Here is a 24,857-nt window from a genome sequence, read left to right as displayed (position 1 = left end):
CCCATCTCCTTGCTCCCCTTTTCCTCCAGACTCCTTGAACGCCTGGTCTATAACCAGCTGAGTGACCACCTCATCAAGGATAACCTTTTTGATCCCCTTCAGTCTGGATTTCGCCCTCAACACTCCACAGAAACTGCTCCCCTAAAACTCACAAATGATTTATTAACAGCAAAAACCAATGGACACTATTTTGTACTCCTACTTCTGGACCTCTCAGCTGCCTTTGATAAAGCTGACCACTCCTCATCCTCAAAAAACTTTACTCGCTTGATATCCATGACTGTGCTCTTTGTTGGTTCCCATCCTACCTATCCCACCGCACCTTCAGTGTCACTTACAATTCTACTTCCTCCTCTCCTCTTCCTCTTTCCGTTGGGGTCCCCCAAGGTTCTGTTCTTGGACCTCTCCTATTCTCATTCTACACCTCCTCCTTGGGTCAGCTGGTAGCCTTCCATGGCTTTCAATATCATTTCTATACTAATGACATCCAAATCTATCTCTCTACCCCTCAGCTCACAACAACAGTCTCCTCATGTATCCCTAATTTACTGACTGACATGTCAGCCTGGATGTCACACTACTTCCTCAAACTCAAGCTATCCAAAACTGAGCTCCTAATATTTCCTCCCCCACGTTTCCCTTCCCCTGACTTCTCTGTCCAGATCAATGGGACAACCATCAACCTGTCCCCACATGCCAGGGTGCTAGGTGTAATCCTGGACTCTGAACTCTCCTTTCAGCCCCACATCCAATCACTTTCCAAAGCTTGCCATCTTAACCTCTGCAACATCTCTAGAATACGCCCCTTCCTAATCACTGACACCATAAAGCTCTTCACTCCCAGGTTATCTCTTGCCTAGGCTACTGCAACTCTCTCTTAATTGGCTTACCTTTACATAGGCTATCCCCCCTCCAGTCCATCATGAATGCTGCTGCCAGACACATCCACCTTACCAAGTGTCTGCTACCCCTCTTTGTCATTCCCTCCATTGACTGCCACAAATTCCCAACAAATTAAATAAAAATACTAACAACAACTTACAAAGCCCCCAGCTACATCACTAACCTAGTCTCAAAATACTAACCAAATTGCACTCTTTGTTCTTCCCAAGACCTTCTGCTTTCTAGTTCGCTTTTCACCTCCTCCCATGCTCGCGTGAAGGACTTCTCCCATCCTATGGAATTCCCTAGCCCAATCTGTCTGACTATCTCTTACTCTGTTCACTTTTCAGCAATCCCTGAACACTTTTCAGAGAAGCCTATCCTGCCTCCACCTAACAACTGCACATGTATTTTCTCTATTGGCACATCCCCCATAGCTATTACCTTTTGTGTCACCTGACCCTCCCTTTTTAGATTGTAAGCTCTAATGAGCAGGGCCCTCTGATTCCTCCTGTATTCAGTTGTATTGTAATTGTACTGTATGCCCTTACATTGTAAAGCACTGCACAAACTGTTGATGCTAATATAAATCCTGTATAGTAATAATAATGACCCTGCATTCACTTTATCTGGTCTTCCACAGTACACACAGCATAGAAATGCAATTATTTTAGTAAATATAAACTGCTAAATACCTTTTCTCGTCAGCAGTATATAGCAGTCTTGTGACTGCTATCAGTGTTCAGCTGAGCACTGGTTAAATCTTGTAGGAGGAGTTTTCAATCTGCTATGACTGTCCTATGAGGCTGCATAACCCCTGACCCTCTGTCTGGACAGTACTAATTGGCCCTGTGCTGATCACATGCACCCTCTCAAAGAAAAAAAAAAATCTTTAGTAATACACACTAAACTGAGCATGTGCAGAGTGACTCCTAAAGCTCTGTACTATCAGCAGATGCATTGGGGAAAGTAGAAGAAAGGTAGGATCAGAGAAGACAAGTTAAAAAAAAGCCTTTTTACACAATGTGGAGGATACACCCCTTAGGTTCCACAGTGAGTATACAAAGCATGCTTTACTGCATATACAGACTGATTTTACTGATGTGGGTTTAGTAACACTTTATATTAAACTATTAATTACAAATTTTCAAAACATTTACAATCTGGTTTTTCTATATATTTTCAAAGATGGATCCTTTGTTGTCATATCATAGTGTGAGAAAAAAGCTTTATAGATAAAATCTAATATACAGTATATGCCAGTATTTCTAAACCATATATATCCCTATAGTTTGGAAAAATCAGGCACATTTGGCATTGCTTGATTCCAGACAAATTAAAATATATATTTCAGAAAAAAACATTGCTTTGTCTTTTCCATTTTTTATGTCACCCAAATCATCAAAAAATAATTTTTCATAATTTTCACCTTTTTTCTCTCATATCTAAAAAAAGTATATAATTCAAAGTATGGTATCAAAGGAAAGTACCGTATTTTTCGCTCCATGAGACGCACCTGACCATAAGACGCACCTAGGTTTTAGAGGAGAAAAACAAGAAAAAAAATATTCTGAACCAATGGATTGCAAACATAGTACAGGAGATGACCAGAGACTGCGGACACAGTACAGGAGATGACCAGAGACTGCAGACACAGTACAGGAGATGACCAGAGACTGCGGACACAGTACAGGGGATGACCAGAGACTGCGGACACAGTACAGTGATGACCAGAGACTGCGGGCACAGTACAGGGGATGACCAGAGACTGCAGCCACAGTACAGGAGATGACTAGAGACTGTGGACACAGTACAGTAGATGACCAGAGACTGCGGACATATTACAGGGGATGACAAGAGACTGCGGACATAGTACAGGAGATGACCAGAGAATGCGGACATAGTACAGGAGATGACCAGAGACTGCGGACAGTACAGGAGATGACCAGAGACTGCAGACAGTACAGGGGATGTCAGGGATCCCCTCGATCCCCGCCGCGATGGTCCCGGCGCAGGCGCAGTGCACCGCCCTGTGCAGGGATATGGGCACTAGGTCCGGGCCGGCCGCGGCGTTCGAGTTCGCGCATGCGCAGTAGAAGCCGCGGCCGCCCGCTGGGCACCAATGGCAGCGCAGGGCGGGACATTTAAATGTCCCTGAGCTGTCATTCAGTGCCTTCTGGTCTTACCTGTATCCTGTGATTCTGAACCTGTGCCTAGTAAGTTATTTGACCCGGATTGCTCTTGACCTGCTGCTTTCTCCTGCCCAGACCCTTGCTTTGCCTGACCTCTCTTCTGAATGCCCCTCACTAGATCTGACCTGCTGTTGCTGACCTGGCGTGTGACCCGACGATTCTCTGTCCGCTCCCTTGTACCTTACCGTCCTCTACGTTACCAACTCGGCCCGTCTGACTTCGCACTTGCTCATCCATCCATCCATCCATCCCATCGGGGTCACCCGACCTCCTCACATCTGGCTCTCCCTGGTTGGAGCCCCTGGCGAACACCCCTACCACTGACAGGTGTGCTCAGTAGTGGCAACCTGGTCCCGGGGTACTCCAAGTCCATCCCCACCACCAGGGGCTCTGGTGAACAAGTACCCTGGGGCTTAGACTCCGCGCTCTGGGCACGCCTGACCAGTGGAGTGCTAGTGGTGCCGCTCGGCGGTCCCTCACAGGGGATGACCAGAGACTGCAGACAGTACAGGGGATGACCAAGAGACTGCAGACAGTACAGGAGATGACCAGAGACTGTGGACCTTTGGGGAGGAAGGGGGAGCGGGTACCTGAATTTGACAGGTACCCGCTCCCACTTCCGCGGAGTTGTCCTCCCTTTAGTGTGGGAATTCGGCTGTAACAGCCGGGTGCCCACTGTGCATGCGTGAGAAGCGCTGCGCTTTGTGAATGGCCCGAAGTCTTCTGGGACACGACAGGTCCCAGAAGACGCCGGGCCATTCACAAAGCGCAGCGCTTCTCGTGCATGCGCAGTCGGCACCCGGTTGTCACAGCCGGGTGCCCACACTAAAGATGCCGGCACGGGAAGACTGTACAGCACTGGACCGAGGATCAGGTAAGGTCCTGCTGCAGAGAAGAGCTGAGCGGCCGCCCGGTATTCTGACATGGTGTCGGCGATGGAAATACCGGACCGGCCACTCCATATTCACTCCATAAGATGCACTGACATTTTCCCCCCTTTTTTGGGGGGAAAAAAGTGCGTCTTAAGGAGCGAAAAATACTGTAGATGCTGTCCACAAAAAACTCTATCAAGACTCGCTAGATTGATTGCAAAATGAAGCAGCTTAGGAGACTGACAATGAACAGGTCCTCAGTTTTTAAGGTCCTTAGTTTTTAAGGCCTGACTTATAAACAAGCCTGTGAGAGGCATAAGGACCCAGTACACAAAAAAAACAAACTACAATATTTTGCCTGGATTTCCTCAATTGCAGTGGGATGCATGGGGATATAAATAGAAATTGTACTTTGCACTAGTGCAGTCTTTTGTTTTGACTGACTTTGGTGGCTTTATTTGTTTTAACGCCAAGTTGAGTTCTGAGAGAGGTAATTTTGTGAATTGAATTGTCCAAGCCAAACAGCTGTTATTGAATATGAAGAAGAGCTGCCTTAGCGGATCTTAACACTTCAGTGCTTATAGAACCTTTATAGAAATGAATTTTGCTGGTTTTCATTGCACAGCCCTAGAATATATAGATTTATGGTTTAAGGTTTTCAATATTTTTGCCAAAGAATTTAGCTTAGAGGGAACTCTTAGGAAATTGTCAAATAATTTTCTTCATAATTGTTTTCAGAACTCCAGTTAATCAGTTCCCAAATAAACAGATGGATAAAATGATATATTCGCCCACAGTATCTGAGAATGGACTGAATGTGTGCAATGATTTGACAGGTTAGTATGCCCCTGCTGCATCATTATTGACTTCACTTAAGTGACTGAATGAAACGTTAATGCCATTGACTTTGCACTAATTCTTTCCTGGTTGTTACTCTTTCAAGCTGAAGAAATGGAAGCTCATGAAAATTATGTGGCTTTGTTCAGAGCAGAAGAACATGTCAGGAACGACGTGATGCATGAACCTGCTTTAAAGATTGTAGAGCTGGATAAGGTATAGTGGGACTATTTAAACTTTGATTAAAGGGTGACAGAAGTAGATTGCTACTTGCAGTGTTTTGAGAAAGGATTTGGCCATTTCACCAATTTATAAAGGAAAAAATGTTATCACTTCATCTCTCACCTTTAATTTTGATGGAATAAAGTACAGATGGATCATTTCAGCACTTATACCTTGATGTGATGTGGCATACCTGTGTTTTCTATGTGGATATATTCATGTCTACATTCTGACTACAGTCCCAGAACAATAATGCAGCTATAGGTATTTGCTTTTGAGGTATTTCTCTATAACTGCAGTAGTTATACCGCTGGTTTAGAGGGTCTCATGACTACTTGGGAGCCTGAACTATAATCACTAAAAGAGATAAAGGAGCCTTTACATACTGACCAATGAAAACAGCCTTGCCTTTGAACACATAATCATTCAAGCAATGTGGAGGATATATCATAAAGAAGAGTGCATAGAGTGACATAGTGTGACATATGGTATAATCTTCTGCACATTCTACAGGGTGAAGTGATATGGGAAACTGTGTTACTAATGCTTTGCATAGGCATAGTGAGTTTGTGAATTATATACTGTATATGCTTAACCATGAACTAAAATGGATGCAATGCTAAGCTGTTATAGTAACTCTGGTGCACAGGAGTAAAGTAGTGTAAGGGTGAAAAGGATAAAAAATATATAAAGTAAAAGATGATAATGGCAATATTGTGGCATGCAAGTACTTTAAAACAGGGTATGTAAATGCATTGGTGTACAGTAAGTCCTTTTTAGCACAAAAAGACGGCAGCCATCCTCGGAGGAAGCCAACTCTGTATGCAGTGACAGAAGAAAAGAGACAGGAGGCGCCCATCTGAGTGTAGTAATAACGCTGTACTTAATAGCAAAGGATTTAAAACACTCACAAAGGAAGTAATAAAATAAGCTCATCTGTGTATATGAGAGATGAGAGATGACTGTTCCTCAAAAAGTCCTGCAGGCGCCACCGGTGGTTAGTGCAATAGCTGCTGGGCTGATGGAGATGGTAAGAGACACTGTAGTGGTCAATCCTGCAGAGTGGTGGTGTTGTGGAGCTGATCCAGCAGCGTTTGTGCAGGAAGGAGCCTAGTAACCAGCCTGGAACACACCAGCAGGATATGACATCACAGGAGTAAGCAGAAGGTCAGTGGGGAGTGAAAGCAGAGACGTGGGACAGTCAGGCTACGTGCTCGGAGCCTCTAGCTCCTTCTATTGCCAAGTGACACTAAATGGTTTGAAAAAAAAAATAAATCTATTCAAGTATGGTCAGGGGCTGACTGACCATTTGGAAACTCAGGCACTGCCCGAGAGCTGGGGTCAGTAAGGGGCCCCATGAGATGCCCCTAGTACCTTTTTCATAGGCTTTTTTGAGTTTGGGCAAGGACACAGGGGCCCCATGATCCCCTATTGCCCGGGGCTCTATGAGTTGTCAGTCCGCTCCTGAGTATGGTATTCTTAACTTAAAAAAGTACCTTCTTTTGCTCTCAGCCTCCTCCAAAACTCCAAATTTCTTTTTTACTTGCTGCTGTGATATGACTTCCTGCTAGAAGATGACTATGTTAGAAGATGATCCCACTGTATGTTGTAATGTATCCACCATCTCTTGCTCACTCCTGAGATGGGCTAGGACTATGGACTATGGGATTTGCAGTGTGCATAGAGCAGTGCATAAGAGTAGTGGAAAATAAGATATTGTTTAGCGTTTGCTGTTCTTTTAAGCATGTGTGTTAGGAGTATCTGTTGGCCTTTGCAGACATTTGTACATCCAACTTCTCAGATGTTTTGGTGAAGGAGTCAGTTTTCAAGTGCTAAAGCTAGAATTCCATTCTTTGCCTCTTCCTCGGGTCATGTCTGCCAACCTGTCTGTGTTACCACATAGATTAGCAGATTTCCATACATCCCTTGTGAGTCTGATGGAGTCATTGCTCATGTACCTGTGGTGGAATGGTTCCAGTGATTCTGTTCCAACCTGTTCAAAGTTCCCAAACTAAATGGGGATAGCCCCCTAGCTTAGATCTCCTAAAGCAGTTTCTCTCTGTCTGACTTCAAGTAGGCCTCATGTACACATTCTTTTGAAAATAAGCAGCATTTTTTTCTGACATATTTTAACAGAAACAAATGCCTGTAGTGTTAAGTGTTACAATATGTATGGATATATATGCAAGTATGTATGTGTGTATGCGTTTGAGTGTAAATATACTGTGTGTATATATAAATATATATATATATATATATATATATATATATACACACACACACTATATTGCCAAAAGTATTGGGATGCCTGCCTTTACACACACATGGACTTTCATGGCATCCCAGTCTTAGTCCGTAGGGTTCAATATTGAGTTGGCCCACCCTTTGCAGCTATAACAGCTTCAACTCTTCTGGGAAGGCTGTCCACAAGGTTTAGGAGTGTGTCTATGGGAATGTTTGATCATTCTTCTAGAAGCGCATTTGTGAGGTTAGGCACTAATGTTAGACAAAAAGGCCTGGCTCGCAGTCTCCGCTCTAATTCATCTAGTTCTATCGGGTTGAGGTCAGGGCTCTGTGCAGGCCAGTCAAGTTCCTCCACCCCAAACTTACTCATTCATGTTTTTATGGACCTTGCTTTGTGCACTGGTGCACGATCATGTTGGAACAGGAAGGGGCCATCCCCAAACTATTCTCACAAAGTTGGGAGCATGAAATTGTCCAAAATGTCTTGGTATGCTGATGCCTTAAGAGTTATCTTCACTGGAACTAAGGAGCCAAGCCCAACCCCTGAAAACAATCCCACACCATAATCTCCCCTCCACGAAACTTTACACTTGGCACAATGCAGTCAATCAAGTACCGTTCTCCTAGCAATCACCAAATCCAGACACGTCCATCAGATTGCCACATAGAGAAGCGTGATTCATCATTCCAGAGAACATGTCTCCACTGCTCTAGAGTCCAGCGGTGGCGTGCTTTACACCACTGCATCCGACACTTTGTATTGCACTTGGTGATATAAGGCTTGGGTGCAGCTGTTCAGCCATGGAAACCCATTCCATGAAGCTCTCTCTGCACTGTTGTTGTGCTAATCTGAAGGCCACATGAAGGTTTGAGGTCTTTAGCTATTGATGCTACAGACAGTTGGCGACTTCTGCGCACTACGCGCTTCAGCATGTGCTGACCCTGCTCTGTCATTTTACGTGGCCTACCACTTGGTGGCTGAGTTGCTGTTGTTCCCAGTTGCTTCCACTTTGTTACAATACCACTAACAGTTGACCGTGGAATATTTAGTAGCAAGGAAATTTCACAGATGGACTTATCGCACAGGTGGCAGCCTAGCATGGTACCACAATTGAATTCACTGAGCTCCTGAGAGCGACCCATTTTTTCACAAATGTTTGTAGAAGCAGTCTGCAGGCCTAGGTGCTTGATTTTATATACCTGTGGCCATGGAGGTGATTGGAACACCTGAATCCAACGATTTGGAGGGGTGTCCCAATACTTTTGGCAATATAGTGTATGTATGTGTGTGTGTATATATATATATATGTATATATATATGTACGATTTTTGTACTTCCCATGAAATTAATTTCTTTGAGTTCATTGAGGGACAGAGGTTCCGCCCTTTTGTGTCCTTGATCATGCTCTTAGTTTTGCTTTTGACCAAACTGAGGCAATGTGGGAGTAGAAGGGGTAATACCAAGCTGGCCACTGTTTTTTTTGTTTGTGAGTTTCTAAATACTTTTGTTGGTGGCAGTATAAACCAACAGTCTCTGAATTCCAATGCACCTCAATGAACTTCAAGAAATGGATTTTAAGGTAAGTTCAAAATCCCCATTAATTATTTTATAGGAACAATTTCAGTTCTCTGTAAACACAATAGCTTACATTGACAGAATATTGTAATTAGTCAATGTGTGGAAACCAAGGAATTTCCTATGATTCTGAAAGCTAGTTATTATAATTATTCTCATCGAAGAATAATTTAGTTGTGGGTTAGTAGCTATAGATTCTAGGTTGCCCTCCTAAAGAATACTATTGACAAGTTGGTCTTTTTATAGGTCTTTCCCTCACTTGAACTACCCATATGATGCGGAAGGGCATACTGACTGGTACCCAGTGAGAATACAGACTCAGTACTAGAAAACACCTTATATACCAATGATGCATGTTTATTCCAGCTTGGTACTCACTAAACGGGTATCAAAACCCCAAAAAAAAATTAAATATATGACGGCTTAGCAGTAATCAATGTATATCTGTATCTCTGGAGGGAACCATGATTGCCATTCATGCTGTACTTGAACATGTCTGCTTTTGGTCTTCTCCATTACATTAGGTCTGATGGGATTAGTAGTTCAATCAAGGAAGATAAGGTTGTTCCTGCTTTTTGCTAAGCTCATAGAAAGTGATAATGACACTGCATTTCTGACAAGATCACCAGGTATTTTCTGTACTTTCTGAAGATGTTCACAGTCTGAAAAAAAGGAACACAAATTCAGCCGTCACATTTAAGGCCTGATAAGCCACAGCATATGTTTTTATTGCAGTTTTGTTATTTGGGTTGTTATCCTTAAAATGCATGGGAAACTCAACTCACATGTGGTCCAAGTAGTGCCTTGTAGTTATCAATACACAGTACGTGTTTTGACTGTGTTTTCTTAAATCTTAAAAAGAACCTCATTGTGCTTGGGTGTGAGAATTCAAACAATTTTATGAAGGTAGTTGGTAGTATAGCTGCACTGGTTCAGGGCGGATGTCATGGATGCATTAGCTGGATATTGGATGGAAGTTTTAAAAGACATTTCAATTTCACACATTCATTTACTAAAAATCTTACCTTTAGAACTATATTAACATACGTAGCTGTATTATGGTATTATATTTATTTTTGTATTTTGAAGATCCTTGAGGCTTCCTGTGGGCTTTGTTTAGAAACACAGGATACCAAAGATTGATTTTTTTGCATAAGAGCCTAAACTTAGAATATGGGCAGAGGAGAACCTGACTGGAGAACCAGGGGGCATTTGCCCTTCCAGCATACAGAAAAAAATGATGTTGGGCTGGCATCCCTCAGTGGCAGTACTTCCCCATTTAGACCTTAGTCAGATCAGGGCCCCCAGTCAATGCCTGCTGCTGGACATTATATAACTGTCTTCTCCATGTTCAGACTTTTGATCACAGTGCCTTGCAGAGGGAAGTCTTTCAGCATGTTGCTGGGCAATATATATATAGCTGTCTTCTCCGTGTTCAAACTTTTGATCACAGTGCCTTTCATAGGGAGGTCTTTCAGCAACGACTTTATGTGCAATTCTAAGATGGTATGTGAATTAATGCAAAGAGCTAAAAGAAAGTCAATGATGGAAGAATGCAAAACTGTGAAAAATATTGTGCTCATTTGTTGAAGGAAGCTGAATTATACTGATTATTTGTGGTGATGGTGTTGAATTTAATATGTTATTTTTTAGGTGAATCCATCTCATTTTTGCAGAAAAGCAGTCATCTTGCTAAGCTTATAAAGTATCTCTTCTGTTTACAATTTAGTCCTTGAAATCCTCCATTTTTTATCTGGAAAGATTTGTCAAAATAGACCAAGATCGTTAAAACAAAACATAAGTCCCTTCCCACTCTCCTCTCTCATGCCTTCACTCTTTCTTTTTGATTAAGTACCTTTTGAGTCAGTGTTTTAATTAACCAAGTTTACTGCCTGTGTCCTTCATGGTGCAGTCTCTGAGTACTGGTAAACCAGTGATGTCGATTTTCCAGGACTCCTTTTCTAAATCCCAAGAGGACTTTTAGAAATTGTCCATGTCACTGCCTGTGTGACATGGACACCCAAAAAAGGACCCTGGCTCCTGAAGGGAAATGACTCAGGACCAGGATGCGATCACAGATTTTCTAGCATAAATGTAGCATTTACATTATATTTTTCTTAATTTCTATTCAAGCTATTAGTTAGAAGGGGTAGAATCGGAAAGGTGCTAGGTGAGCTGGCACATGGAGATTAGTTTTAAGACTGCACCCACATTTCAACATGGCTACCAATCACTGTGGAATCACAACACACATTACGTTGTATGTTTTCCTTAGTCCACAGGAAGCTGTCCTTATTATGAAAGGGTCAATTGATTATGTGTGCCTCCCAGGCCAAATTATCCCAGTCCTCCTTTTCATGTGGGAAAGGTGTATGACACAAATCCCTAAATCTGCTTTGGCATTTATGATCCTCCTTCCAGTGCATTACTGTCCCACCCACCTATAGGCCACCCTATCAACTGCAGTGTCAGAATAATACTGTTTAGCTGTGGAAAAAGAAAATAAAATATACCAATCAGCCATAACATTATGATGACCCACTTAATATTGAGTAGGTTCCCCTTTTACTGCCAAAACAACCCTGACCTGTCTCAACATGGATGCCACTAAAGCTCTGAATGTGTGCTATGGTATTTGACACCAAGCCGTCCGTATCAGATCCTATAAGTTGCGAGGTGGGACCTCCATGCATCGGACATGGTTTTCTAGCTCATTCCACAGATGCTTGATGGATTGAGATCTTGAGATCTCATTGTTATTTTCCTCCAACCATCTTTAAACCAATTTTGGAGTGTGGCAGGGCGTATTATCCTTCTAAAAGAGGTCACTGCCATCAGGAAATACCATTTCCGTGAAGGGGGGTCAGCAGCAATGTTTAGATAGGTGGTATGTGTCAAAGTAACATCCAGATAAAAGGCAGGACCAAGGTTTCCCAGCAGAATATTTGTCAAAGTATCACATTGCCTCTGTTGGCTTGCCTTATTCCCATACTGTGCTTTTGGCTGTGGGTGTGGGTCAGCTTGGGTACCCTGACCAGTCTGCAGCAACACATCTATGTACACAATAAACTGGTATGCCATTTTTTTTCTGCTTCCAATCATTTTCATGGACAACATGTTTACTAATTTCAAAATCACCAGTGTTATTCACGTTACCTGTCAGTTACTGTATCTTAATGTTATAGCTGATTGGTGCATGTGTTTGATTGTCACAAAAATATCTGAATGGATGTTGCATTTGGAGGCAAATGCATCATAAAATGTGTAGTTTCCAGGCACAAGACATACACTATAGGTCAAACACCTGAGTAGAAAGAACTGTCTTAAGAGTTAAAGCTGATGCATGTATGAGAAGTTTGAAAACACGAATAGTAAATGATAAACATGTAAATGGTGATGACTCATAAAACCATTGTAATACTGTTTGGTGTGAAATTTCTTTACACTTCGAGGGGTTGAAGGTTGGTTACCAGAAGAGAAGAAAGCGGGGGGCAGTGGGCACATTAAGGGTGTTTAAGAATGTTGAATTTCAGTCCTGTGGTTGGGAATACTAATGCTTCCTTATGAGGACTGGAGTTTTGAAGGTTGGGTGTACAGTATCTGCTTGGGGAAGGGTATAGAATCATCAGTGTGCGATGGCTAAAAACCTGGATTTTCACTAGTCAGTGTCAGGGGATGATAGCATCTTACTATAGTAGGTGGGAATAGCAGAATGCAAACATGTCTGCATGGGTTTCAAGTGTTTCCTTTGGTAGGGTGGTTGTACATTTTATTCTGGAATCAGTGTACATAAGATGAGTTGCAGTGGTAGCTACACATCAGTTAGGCATATGCAAGCATATGTTAGGAATATGTGAGTGGCATAAGTCCACAAGTGCGGTTGATATAAGGGATGTGCAAGTGCCATCTTCCTAGGAGACTATGGAGTTATGCTTGTAGCATCATTAGTTTGAAGAAAGGGGGTTTGTGTGGATTGCCATCAGTCTTCAAGTGGGGTTTTCTAATTATAGCATTGATCTAGAATAGTGATGACTTTATTATGAAAAACAGTAGTGTGATAGTGAAGGGAGTGTTGTGTGGGTGTCACCATCCATCCAGAATCTTTAAGGGTACATTCACACCCGTGAATGCACCGAACACCAATTACATGAGAGAACGCCTACAGGGGTTCCCAGAGATTAGCTTTGGGAGGCAGTCCCATCCAAAGCAACGGGAGGCTGACAGCTACTGGAGCTAATCGCTGGTCCTTGCAGGTAATTTCTTATACAGCTGAGGTTCTTGCATGTAATTAGTGTCGAGTGCATTCGCATTCCTTATCAAGGAAATTATGCTTTGCCTATTTTATGTATTAACCTGTTGTTACCCAGATATAGAAAAAAAATACTGTGTCATTAAAAAAAATGAACCAAAAAAGACTGCACTTACAACAGAAAAACATTCCATATATATATATGCCAAAGAGACAGAACTGCACTCCAGATGTTCTGGCACAACACAAGTGTGCAACTGTAGCTTAAGATCATACAAAAGTGAGCAGATGTAACAAAGTCCAAATAGTGCATCAATAGAAGTGACAGTAAAAGTCCACTGCATCTGTGAAAGTGTTAATCCAGCAAAGAATCATTCCAAACAATCCTGTCTCCCAAAATGAGGTTATGTGCCCAAATGGAAAGATGTTTACCCCAACGCCATGACCCCCAGTTACAGAGCAGCCATGGTAAGCATGTTTGAATTAGCCACCCAGCGCTACTCCTCCTTGGCACAGCAGATGTTAAAACTCCACCTCTCAGTTGGGGCCATTGTACATAGACAGGGAAAACATGCCCACAATAGTGTAATTCCACAAAAAAAAACACTTTATTTGTAAAAGCATTAAACCCACTCACATGTAAAAAGTATTCCCAAGTGCTTCACAATGTACAGTATACAAGCTAAATGAGGTTCAGATCGGCAAAGCTGGCATACGCAATTACATCACTGTGCCTGGCCCCATTCTATGCATTTCATCAGAAGCTGATGTCCTCAGGGGATCTGATTCCCTGAGGGGGTCAACTTCCTACAAAATGCGTGATCATGCATGTTGGCTTTTGCCGATCTGAACTGCATTTGGCTTGTATACATATGAAGGTCTTGGGAATAATGTTTACATGCAGGTGGTTTTATTTCTTTTACTTATAAAGTGTTTTTTTTTTGTGGAATTACATTACTGTGGGCATGTTTGGCCATAGGCTTTTTCATACCAGCAATAAACATTGCTTTTTAAAATTTTCTTTTAAATGTGAAACTTTATGTTTTGTTGATAGATTGACATGGTGATTTATTTGAAATTTAATTTCAGACACAGTCGAAGAATTAGCATCTAGTTAATGTGAAAGTGATTTCCGTGCTCTCATTTTCTATAATCTACTTTGTTCATTTACTATGTATGCATCAATCATTGTATGTTGAAAACAAAGTTATAATATCAATCTCACATGCCAGTTAAAATGTGAGTAGGGTTTGGGACCTTAGATTGAATCCCTTTGTTGTGTATTGAAAGTCTATTGTCTATTTACTTCTAATTTTCTCATTAAACAATTAGTATTTCATGTATAAACCAGAGAGCCCAAGACTCAGAAATCTTCATTTAAATTTTGATTTCCATAAAGCAAAGAGTGGCTGTTTGATATGTGTCTAGCATTATCTCCACATTGCAGGGGACCAGGGTCTATTTGAGTGTACACATGATTACTTTAGGGACTTTCTTATTAGGCTAGGTTCACATATGTGCTGTTTCTGTTTGCCTTGTTTGCTTGGGCACAGCAGCCCATTCATTTGAACCTTTTTGAAATTGCAGGCACAGGAAAATTGCATGGTGCTTTTGCAGGCTCTATTTGAGTGTACACATGATTACTTTAGGGGCTTCCAAATTAGGCTAATTCAAATATGTGCAGTTACTGAGTGTCAAATTTGTTGGGTACAATAGCCCATTAATTTGAATGAGTTGCAGCCCCTGCAGGAAATGCAATAATAAGTTCTCTTCACATTTTTCAAATTGCACCCGCAGGGTGGTACTTTTGCAGGATTTATTTAAGTGTACACATGCTTCCATATAAGGCTAGGTTCTCATATGTACAGTTTCTACGTGTAGCATTTGTGCCGGCACAGCAGCCTGTTCATTTTAATGGGCTACTGTACCTGCACCTTTTTCATGTTGCAACTGAAGGTAAATTGCATGGCGCACTTGCACCATGCAATTTCCCACACCTAAAAATGCTCTGCATTTTTTGATGTGTGGACGTGCCATTACAAATTAATGGCATCCCCATGCATCTGATATATAGCAGCACATTTTGCCTGTGGGTGCCTGAGATTGCAGGAATGCTCGCTATTTACATGCATTCCTGCACTAGCATACATGTGAGCCTAACCTTACTTTATGTTTGTATCATTCACCTGCATAATGCTTCAATTCATATCTCAAATCTCTAAAGCTGAAAATAGATGGAAAGTTACAGGTAGGATGGATGTGTTTTTGGGTAGGGGGATATCTTATTTCTCCTGAATGTATATGTATACTGATGTTCCCTGTACAACACAGGCATGGTTCTCCTCTCTTTTTGTATTTTGTATTTATTATTTTTGTTGTGTCATTGGATGACTACCTGGCTTGTTGGCCGTAGCCATATCTTGTTTTTTTGTTGTTAATCTGTATGTTTTCTGAAAAATTACTAATACATAGAATTTTACAAAAAAAAATACTAAAGGCTACAGGCTATTCACTTTGCAAGAGAAGATGCATTTTGCAATGAAATTTCTGCAGAGCTCAGTGAATGAGGTGAAGCTCTGCTGACTTCCACCATCCAATCATGTGCAAGCAAAAATTCATATTTTTTAATTTCCTTTCATGTAATTGGGTAGTCATTGCAAAACAGCCTATTTGCCTTTAGTAAATCAACCCCCTTGTATTAGTACCTTTTTCACGTGTATTATAACTGTATGGTGTACCGGTAAACCATTAGCACTAGCAATGATTTAGCTGTGCTTAAAAAACATATGATTTGAAATGATGAAAGATCTACAGTACCTCTTTTATAATTTAGCTTTACCTGTTGGCCTTCATCCTAAAGTAAATCTATGGTCATAGCATACGCTGTCATTTTATAACATCAGCATTATAATAGCAATAGTTATTTTTAACAATTCAGTATAATCTAACTGGAAACACCTCCTTTCATGTTATGAGTACTGCCTTTCTGCTGGCCATCTTTTTCCAGACTTTCCTGGACTCCCTGCATAGTTTGCAGCCTCTCTTCTTCTGTTTGCTTTGATTTTCTAAGGGCTACATATTCCACAGTATTTTGCAGCCTTCAATCAGTGGTTCCTGTACTGACTCTGCCTCCAGAAAGTCCACCTCTTAGCACCTAGGTATTTTAAAAGGCAGGCTTTGCAAATTCTGTGACAAAGTAGTGCCTATCAACTGGGCAAAGCGAATACGTGTCACAGAGTTCAATGACGTAAATGTATGGGGATCTTCAAAAAGAAAGTATAAAAATCTAAAGCTGGTTCAGAGTAATAGGAGTAGGCTAGACGTAATTGATATAAAATGTGGAAATGGATATATTATGTTACATTTTGACCATAGATTCTCTTTAAGAATTTTGTGCAGGCCCACCAACCACGTGTCACTACTCATCAACCACCACTTATAAAGTTGTATAGACTTTTAAAAGTTTTGCAGGAATCTACCTTAGTGTGACATCATGACTAAGCTAACATTAAAATGTGTGACATTTATTTTGATTCCCTGCTAATTTGGGTAAAATGTGCCCAAATCATTTTGTATTACATGAGTAAAAATGAACTTTAAATGGGTCAGAGACTAGGAGGCTAATGACCAAGCAAATATAATTCCTGAATCTACTCTCTGGAAACGTCTGCAGTTGCTGGGGTGCATTTGATCAGTTACTATTAGTTTTAAAATTGAGTATTTTCTCCTTCTTCTGTGTGCCCCTTCTCCTAGTTACATAGTCTGTCTGAAAAAAGACAAAAGTCCATCCAGTTCAACCATTAACAAAAAAAAATTATCATACATCATATTAGCTTTTGTTCATATCTTAAATGAGCTGTTTTTCTCCTGGACACTTTTCATTTCATGGATAATGAGTAATTATGAAAAATAAGTCATTTTATCCAGCTGAAATTGGCACCCAACCTTTTCACACAAGAAAGCTAAAATGCATGTGATTAATTCACAATTTTTTATATTCAATGTTGCTGCTTTATGATGTTTTGTTTTCTACAATGAATGCTGATTAAGCTATAAAATTGTGTAACTTTTTGTTCCGTGTCTGTATACACACTGTCAGCCTTTGTATGTGTTTATGTAATAACACAATAACAAGGACTCTGGTTATAAAAAAAAGTGCAGTAACCATTCCTGACCAATAAGATTTTAATTTTCACTTGTCAAACCAGTAAGCCCTGGTTCATGCCTGTGCGACTTGTCATAATATTTGACAGTTTCAAATTGCATGACAAGTCGCACCCTGTTGTCAGCAACGGAACCGTTCAAATTGGTGCGTTTCCAACTTTGCGTTGCTGTGCCGATTTCAAACACTTTTTTTACAGCACTATTTTTTTTTGCGATTTCAGGTGAAACTTGTATAGAAATCTGTGCACAAAGTCGCACAGATATCAGCCAAACCGCACCTGGAGTCACACTGACACACAACTTTGAAATTGTGCTAGTGAATTTGCACGATTTCAAAGTCAGATTCAGTGTGAACTGACAGTAATTCTGACTTGTTGTTAGGAGTTACTGCATTTTTCTTTGCAGAAAACACCTTAACTTTCTTTCAGTTGCTAGCTGTATTGCTTTTTATGTGCTTATGACTGTAGAATATTCACTAGCAGATTAGTTGGAACCAGTGATTTGCTTGTAAGCTTCTGCTATTTACAGTTCTCCAGATTCTCTTAACTGATGACACAGTTTGTTATTCTATAGACTGTTAACGCAAATCGCATGCCATAGAACTCATCTGCTTAGGTTGCATCACTCTCTGTGATGTCCCCAATGATGGTGGACCTGTGTAACATCTTGGTATGGTCTAGCTCCTTTACTAGTGATGATCCTTTATTTTCTGTGGTCTGCCTTGGCACTGTACTCCTGAAAAAGCACCTTGTTCCTTGGTCTGTTATCATGTTTTGTGTGCTGCTATGCCTTAAAATATTTTGTCCCTACCTCGCTCTGTAGCTGGGATGTGCTCTATATAGTTAGACCCACGCTCTTTTCTGTGTGGCTTTATCTCCATCTTGAACACTTGTCTATAGCTTCAATGATCGATTTAGACTCTGGCAAACCGAACAGTGGTGAGGAATCTTGCTGATTTCTTCCGATCGATCAAGCAAATGTCTGCATGTATGTCAGAGAACCAATCCTAAATTATACTGATTAACCACTTGCTGACTAGGGTGATATATATATATATATATATATATATATATATAGGGTATGTATATGTATATATATATATATATATATATATATACATCCTGTCAGCAAGTAGTTAATACCAGGATTATGGCTGCCAGCTGTAGCCATGATCTTGGTATCTTTTTTTCAGCCCTTTCACCACCACCTGCAGCAGATCCCGGGCTCTCCTGTTTCTCTGTTGAGCCCAGGACCACAGTAAGTAGCCAGTATGGTGGCCTACAGAAAAGATAGAGAAATGTCTATTCCCTGATCTCCCCTGTAGCAGATGATCCCGGAAGCCACAAGGGTTTAGTCACTTATGGTTTCTGGCTGTTACAGCCAGGGAAGCATCTAATCAGGCACAGTCTGGGTCTGCTTAGTTGCTTTGGATGGCAGGGGAGACATCAGAGGTCTAACAGACCCCTGATGTCTCCATAAAGAGTACCTGTCATCTGCCCAAAGTTCTCACAAAGGGGCTTGTGAGCAAGCTGTTAAATTAGGTTTTTTAATGAATCATTTTCTTTTGTAACTGATAGGTCATATTTGTGATTGATATTTTCAGTCAGTTGCAAAACTTTGGAACAATACCTTGGGGGTTCATGATTGCTCATACCTACATACAGTTGTGGCCAAAATTATTCAACCCCCACTGAAATTGAGTGTTTTGGCCAGTTTGACATTGCTTTTGATCATTCAGTCATCTTGCTTACATTTACATTAAAGAGGCACTTGTAGGTCAGACAAATATAACATAACAGTTATAATGAAATAACCACAAATGTCTTTTCTGTGCTCACAGCATTATCAGTTTTATTCAACCCCCAAGTGACATTCAATCTTAGTACTTAGTACAGCATCCTTTTACAGTTATAACAGCTTTTAAACGTGAAGCATAGCTTGACACAAGTGTCTTGCAGCGATCTACGGGTATCTTCGCCCATTCTTCATGGGCAAAGGCCTCCAGTTCAGTCACATTCTTAGGCTTGCGCACTGCAACTGCTTTCTTTAAGTCCCACCAGAGGTTCTCAATCGGATTTAAGTCTGGTGACTGCGATGGCCACTCCAAAATGTTCCAGCCTTTCCTCTGCAACCATGCTCTAGTGGACTTGGAGGTATGCTTGGGATCATTGTCCTGTTGAAAGGTCCAACGTCTCCCAAGCCTCAGGTGTGTGACGGACTGCATCACGTTTCCATCCAATATCTCCTGGTACTGAAGAGAATTCATGGTACCTTGCACACGCTGAAGCTTCCCTGTACCTGCAGAAGCAAAACAGCCCCAAAGCATGATTGACCCTCCACCATGCTTCACAGTAGGCAAGGTGTTCTTTTCATCATAGGCCTTGTTCTTCCTCCTCCAAACATAGCGTTGATCCATGGGCCCAAACAGTTCTAATTTTGTTTCATCAGTCCACAGAACACTATCCCACAACTTTTGTGGTTTGTCCACATGGCTTTTGGCATACTGCAGTCGACTCTTCTTATTCTTTGGAGACAGCAAGGGGGTACGCCTGGGAGTTCTGGCACGGAGGCCTTCATTACGCAGTGTGCGTCTTATTGTCTGGGCTGAAACTTCTGTACCCACATCTGACAAATCTTTTCTCAGTTCCTCAGCAGTCACACGGGGACTTCTCTCCACTCTACGCTTCAGGTAGCGCACAGCAGTCGAAGTCAGCATCTTCTTTCTGCCACGACCAGGTAGCGTTTCAACAGTGCCCTTTGCCTTGAATTTGCGAATGATGCTTCCTAAGGTGTCTCTTGGTATGTTTAACATCTTTGCAATCTTCTTATAGCCATTGCCCTTCCTGTGAAGAGAAATCACCTCTTCTCTTGTCTTCCTGGACCATTCTCTTGCCTTCACCATGTTTGTAACCACACCAGTAAATGTCTAGAAGGAGCTGAGTATCACAGTCATTTTAAAGCTGCCTAATTGGTGCTTATTATGCTTGATTGCTGCTCGGTGACATCCACAGGTGTTTTCAATACCTGATGGAAAGCACCTGTATGAACCTCTGTTCTTCAGAGTGGTAGTCTTTAAGGGGTTGAATAATTGTGGCAATGAAGAAACCACATAAGAACCATTTACTACTGTATTACATAAACAATTGATGTCATTTTAGTTGCATTTGGGTAGTTACAACGTCCTTGTAGGATTTGATTCTGAATACAATTCCAAATGTACACTATAGTCCCTAAACCCCTTTACAGCATTGGGGGTTGAATAATTTTGGACACAACTGTAGATCACAAATCGATTTGTGTATGCCTACCATTACCATACTTGGGTGCTTGTATACTGCTAAGAGAATGGTAGTATGACCTTTAACATTTGTTTTATTTAACAAAGAAAAATTATTCTGTGTAATTGTTCCTTTATTAAGATTATATTTATCTTTCATTGACTGATACAGATTTTATTACAGAATATATACAGCGGGTAAACAAAGTATTGAATACGTCACCATTTTTCTCAGTAAAAATATTTCTAAAGATGCTATTGATATGAAATTTTCACCGCATGTCGGTAACAATCCATGCAATCCCTACATATAAAGAAACCAAAACAAATAAGTTCAGAAATTAAGTTATGTGTAATAAAATGAAATGACACATGGAAAAAGTATTGAACGCGCTAACAGAAATTTATTTAATACTTCGTACAAAATCCTTTGTTGGTAATGACAGCTTCAAGATACCTCATGTATAGAGAAACTAGTCACATACATTGCTCAGGTGTGATTTTGGCCCATTCTTCCAGAAAAACAGTCTTCAAATCTTGAAGGTTCAGTGGACCTCTTCTATGATCTTTAGTTCTTTCCATAGATTTTCTATTGGATTTAAGTCAGGTGATTGGCTGGGCCATTCTAGCAGCTTTATTTTCTTTCTTTGAAACCAATTGAGAGTTTCTTTGGCTTTGTGTTTGGGATCATTGTCTTGCTGAAATGTCCACCCTCGGTTCATCTTCATCATCCTGATAGATGGCAGCAGATTTTTATCAAGAATGTCTTGGTACATTTTTCAATTCATCCTTTCTTCAATGATATGAAGTTTACCATATGCTGAAAAACAGCCCCAGTTTTTTTACCACCTCCAAAAAGAACATTTTTACCACCTCCAAAATGTTCCCGCCTCCAAACTTCACTGTTGGTATGGTGTTTTTGGGGTGATGTGCAGTGCCATTTGACCTCCAAACACAGTGTGTACTATGGCATCCAAAGAGTTAAATTTTGATCTCATCTGACCAGACTGTATTCTCCCAGTACTCCACAGGCTTGTCTAAATGTTGTGCAGCAAACATTAAACGAGCTTCAACATGCTTTTTCTTCAGCAGCGGAGTCTTGCGTTGTGAGCGTGCATATACAGTAGGCCATGGTGGTTGAGTGCATTACTTACTGTTTTCTTTGAAACAATTGTACCAGCTACTTCCAAGTCTTTCTGAAGCTCTCCACAAGTTGTCTTTGGCTCTTAAACAACTTTTTTGATAATTATTTTTACTCCTCTGTCAGAAATCTTTGTGAGGAGCACCTGGCTGTGGCTGGTTTATGGTGAAATGATGTTCTATCCACTTCCGGATTATGGCCCCAACAGTGCTCACTGGAACATTCAGAAGTTTAGAAATCCTTCTGTAATCAATGCCATCAGTATGGTTTGCAAAAAAAAGGTTGCAAAAGTCTTGAGAGAGCTCTTTGCTTTTACCCATCATGAGATGTTTCTTGTGTGATACCTTGGTAATGAGACACCTTTTTATAGGCCATCAGTTGAGACTGAACCAGCTGATATTAATTTGCACTGACAAGGGGCAGGATTGCTTTCTAATCACTGATATATTCAGCTAATGTCTTGGCTTTCCATGCTTTTGTGCACCTCCCTTTCTTCATATGTTGACTACTTTTTCCCTGTCTCATTCCATTTTATTACACATAACTTAATTTCTAAACCTATTTGTTTTGGTTTCTTTGGATGGATTGCATGGGTTGCTGCTGACTTATGGTCAAAATTTAATATCATCGTTAGAATATATATTTTCCTAGAAAAATTGTGACATTAATATTTACTTTAAAGAGTTTGTGTGCGTATCTGTGTTTTTTTTAGTAATCAGTCATTCTATATTTTTAATTTTACAGTGCAGATTAAATTTGGTTAGGTGGTATAGGCAGGACAGATATGTTCCTCTAATTTATAGAAACTGGGATAATTTTCAATTTCTAGCATCATTTGCCCTCCGAATGTAATTTACTTTTTTGTAACGCAAGTGTTTTTTTATGTTTATTTAGGAACCAGAAGGAGGTCTTGAAGAGACTAAACATTTCTTGGTGACAGATGTGGAAACCAGAGCAAGGTATGTATAGTGTGTTGTTAAGCTGACCTCCAGGTAGGCATGAAACACAACTGAATGCAGCTCTGTATTCTTTAGCACATCTTTAAATGCATTTTCTTCTAAATACAAGCATTTAAGGAAAGGCAACTAATTGTTTTATACAACCCATTTATTGATACATCATTCTAAATACACACTGTGACATGGGGTAGTTAGCTCTCATGGTAGATGCATTATTTTAGTGAGTCTGCGGCAGACAGGAAATATGTTTAAGGGCTTGGTGGCCCTTTTTTATTTAAAAGAAAGGGAATGTTCACAAACGAATGATTTCCCATGCAGGGGATCTTCTCCAACTTCAACAGAAATCCATACATTGGAAAATGTGGAGCCATTTGGCTCATAAGCTCACTCAGCTTCAATTGCAGTACCTCTCCTGGATACTTGGCTCTCTAGCCTTTAGACACAGCACCCTGCTGTAAGGCCCATCTCTGGGCTATGGATGGGGTTCTCCTGATAGGAGCTGGCCTGACTCCTGGAACTAAGACCTCTGCCTCTTGGCATCTGGCTGGGTCCTCTGACCCCTCCGTGAGACATTCCGTCTCCCCCACTGGGAGTGGTCTCCAACTGGGTGCTCTCAGCTATTCTCAGATCTGAGTATATAACAACACCTCACAGCTGTGTACTCCTGATTGCAGGTGTCTAGGAAAACCTGGACTCAGGATTGAATGCTCCGATCCAGAGCTGCAAAATCCAGAAAAAGCCAAACCCACTAAAAGGATTAATTTTTTAACCTATACTACACCTTATGCTGGCAACCTTTGTTCCACACTATCAGACACAAAACTTCGGGAATAATGCACTCAGACACACAAGGTATCCTGAAGCAATATTCAACTTTATTTTCCTCTTTTCATCTTAAATACACTTACATAGTAGGATGGTAACCGGGCAGTGTTTTCTCTTTCCACCAATAAAGAGGATTGTCAAGGTCCTACCTTTCCTCAGACCTTGTGCTGCTCCATGTGCTGACATCCATCTTAGGTGTCTGCAAAGCATTGTGGGATCCTTTATGCTTTCAGCCCTCTGCAGCTCCTCCCCCAGGAGGTGGCGGCTTATCACATATAAGTCTGCTGTTTGCGGCTGTCCATTGCATTCGTGTTCTGTCTGTTGCACAACAGCAAGCTCCTGTTTAGCTACTCATTGCTTTCCTGGATACCGACTCGGCTTTGGCTAAGACTCCTCCTGGCTTCTGGCCCCGGCTCTGGCAATCATTCTTCCTGGCTCCTGATCCCGGCTCTGGCTACGATTCTGCCTGGCTCTTGACCCCGGCTTTGGCTATGATTTCCTCTGTTGGACTTGCATAGACTCTTGTCTTATTTTTATATTAATAAACCTACCTTTAATTGCACCTTCTTGTGTGTCTGGCTCCTCGCTCCCTGACAAGGACTTTCCTTTTATATATATTCAATAAGGGAGGTACACATAAATTCTTTAATATAACACACCGCTTATGATCATAGCATGATAAGAATAAACAAGCTCAGGGTGTTTTCTCTACCAAGCAAGCAGAATCTTTATACTGTTATCTATATTTTAACCCTTGCACAACCTCCCTTTTTTCACAAAGTGACAACTCACAGTTTCTGATTCCAGTAAGCCTCAACTGCATTATACAGTACATAATGTTTCTTACTTTCTTTTTAAGTGTGTATACCAGATAACAATTGTACATTACCAGCAATATTAGCACAACAGCACATATAACAATCAGATACATAATAGGTCTCATCATGCTTGTACCATTTGAAGACCAACCTGTAAAAACATCATACCAATGATGTGCAGTATCTACTTGTATTTGAGAAACTGCTTGCAACTATTTTTTTTTAACAGTTGCGTTTATTGAAATCGTACAAAAATATAACAAAACAAGTGGCATAAGAACAAACAAGCTTATGGCATTCAGTAGAAATACAATATACATGAGATTCCAATGCTAAAGATCATACAGATTCAACCGGCCAACCGGAGTCAGATCGGGAGAAACATACAGAATACACTGTAGATGGCCATCACCCACCAAATAGGAGTTGGGGGGGTGAAGAGGAAATGCAAATCGTAAACTTAAACAATAGCCAATCAAACACACAATACAAACAGGACATACCCGCAAGATAAAAACCCAAATGTTATACCATAAGGCCCTGTGCCTCCACCCACCCAGCCTATATTCTATCAAACTTAGCTGGACAGTTACGAGTCG

At 41.0% G+C, this 24,857-nt stretch overlaps 1 protein-coding gene across 1 annotated transcript in view; it reads left to right on the top strand.

Moving 5' to 3' along the window:
* ZBBX (zinc finger B-box domain containing) overlaps positions 1-24,857 on the top strand; it is a 317,177-nt gene that overhangs the window by 138,533 nt on the left and 153,787 nt on the right. The window contains exons 11-13 of the mRNA XM_089675461.1: positions 4,685-4,782; positions 4,890-4,999; positions 22,551-22,615. Of these exons, the coding sequence (XP_089531587.1) occupies positions 4,685-4,782; positions 4,890-4,999; positions 22,551-22,615 (273 nt within the window). The remainder of the gene's footprint in view (positions 1-4,684; positions 4,783-4,889; positions 5,000-22,550; positions 22,616-24,857) is intronic.

The sequence above is a fragment of the Staurois parvus genome, unplaced genomic scaffold (genome assembly GCF_062004578.1).
Source record: "Staurois parvus isolate SC_StPar_1 unplaced genomic scaffold, SC_StPar_1.0 ptg000155l, whole genome shotgun sequence".
Lineage (NCBI taxonomy): Eukaryota > Metazoa > Chordata > Amphibia > Anura > Ranidae > Staurois > Staurois parvus.
Note: the sequence above shows the minus strand (reverse complement) of the source record. Positions and strands in the feature narration are given on the sequence as shown.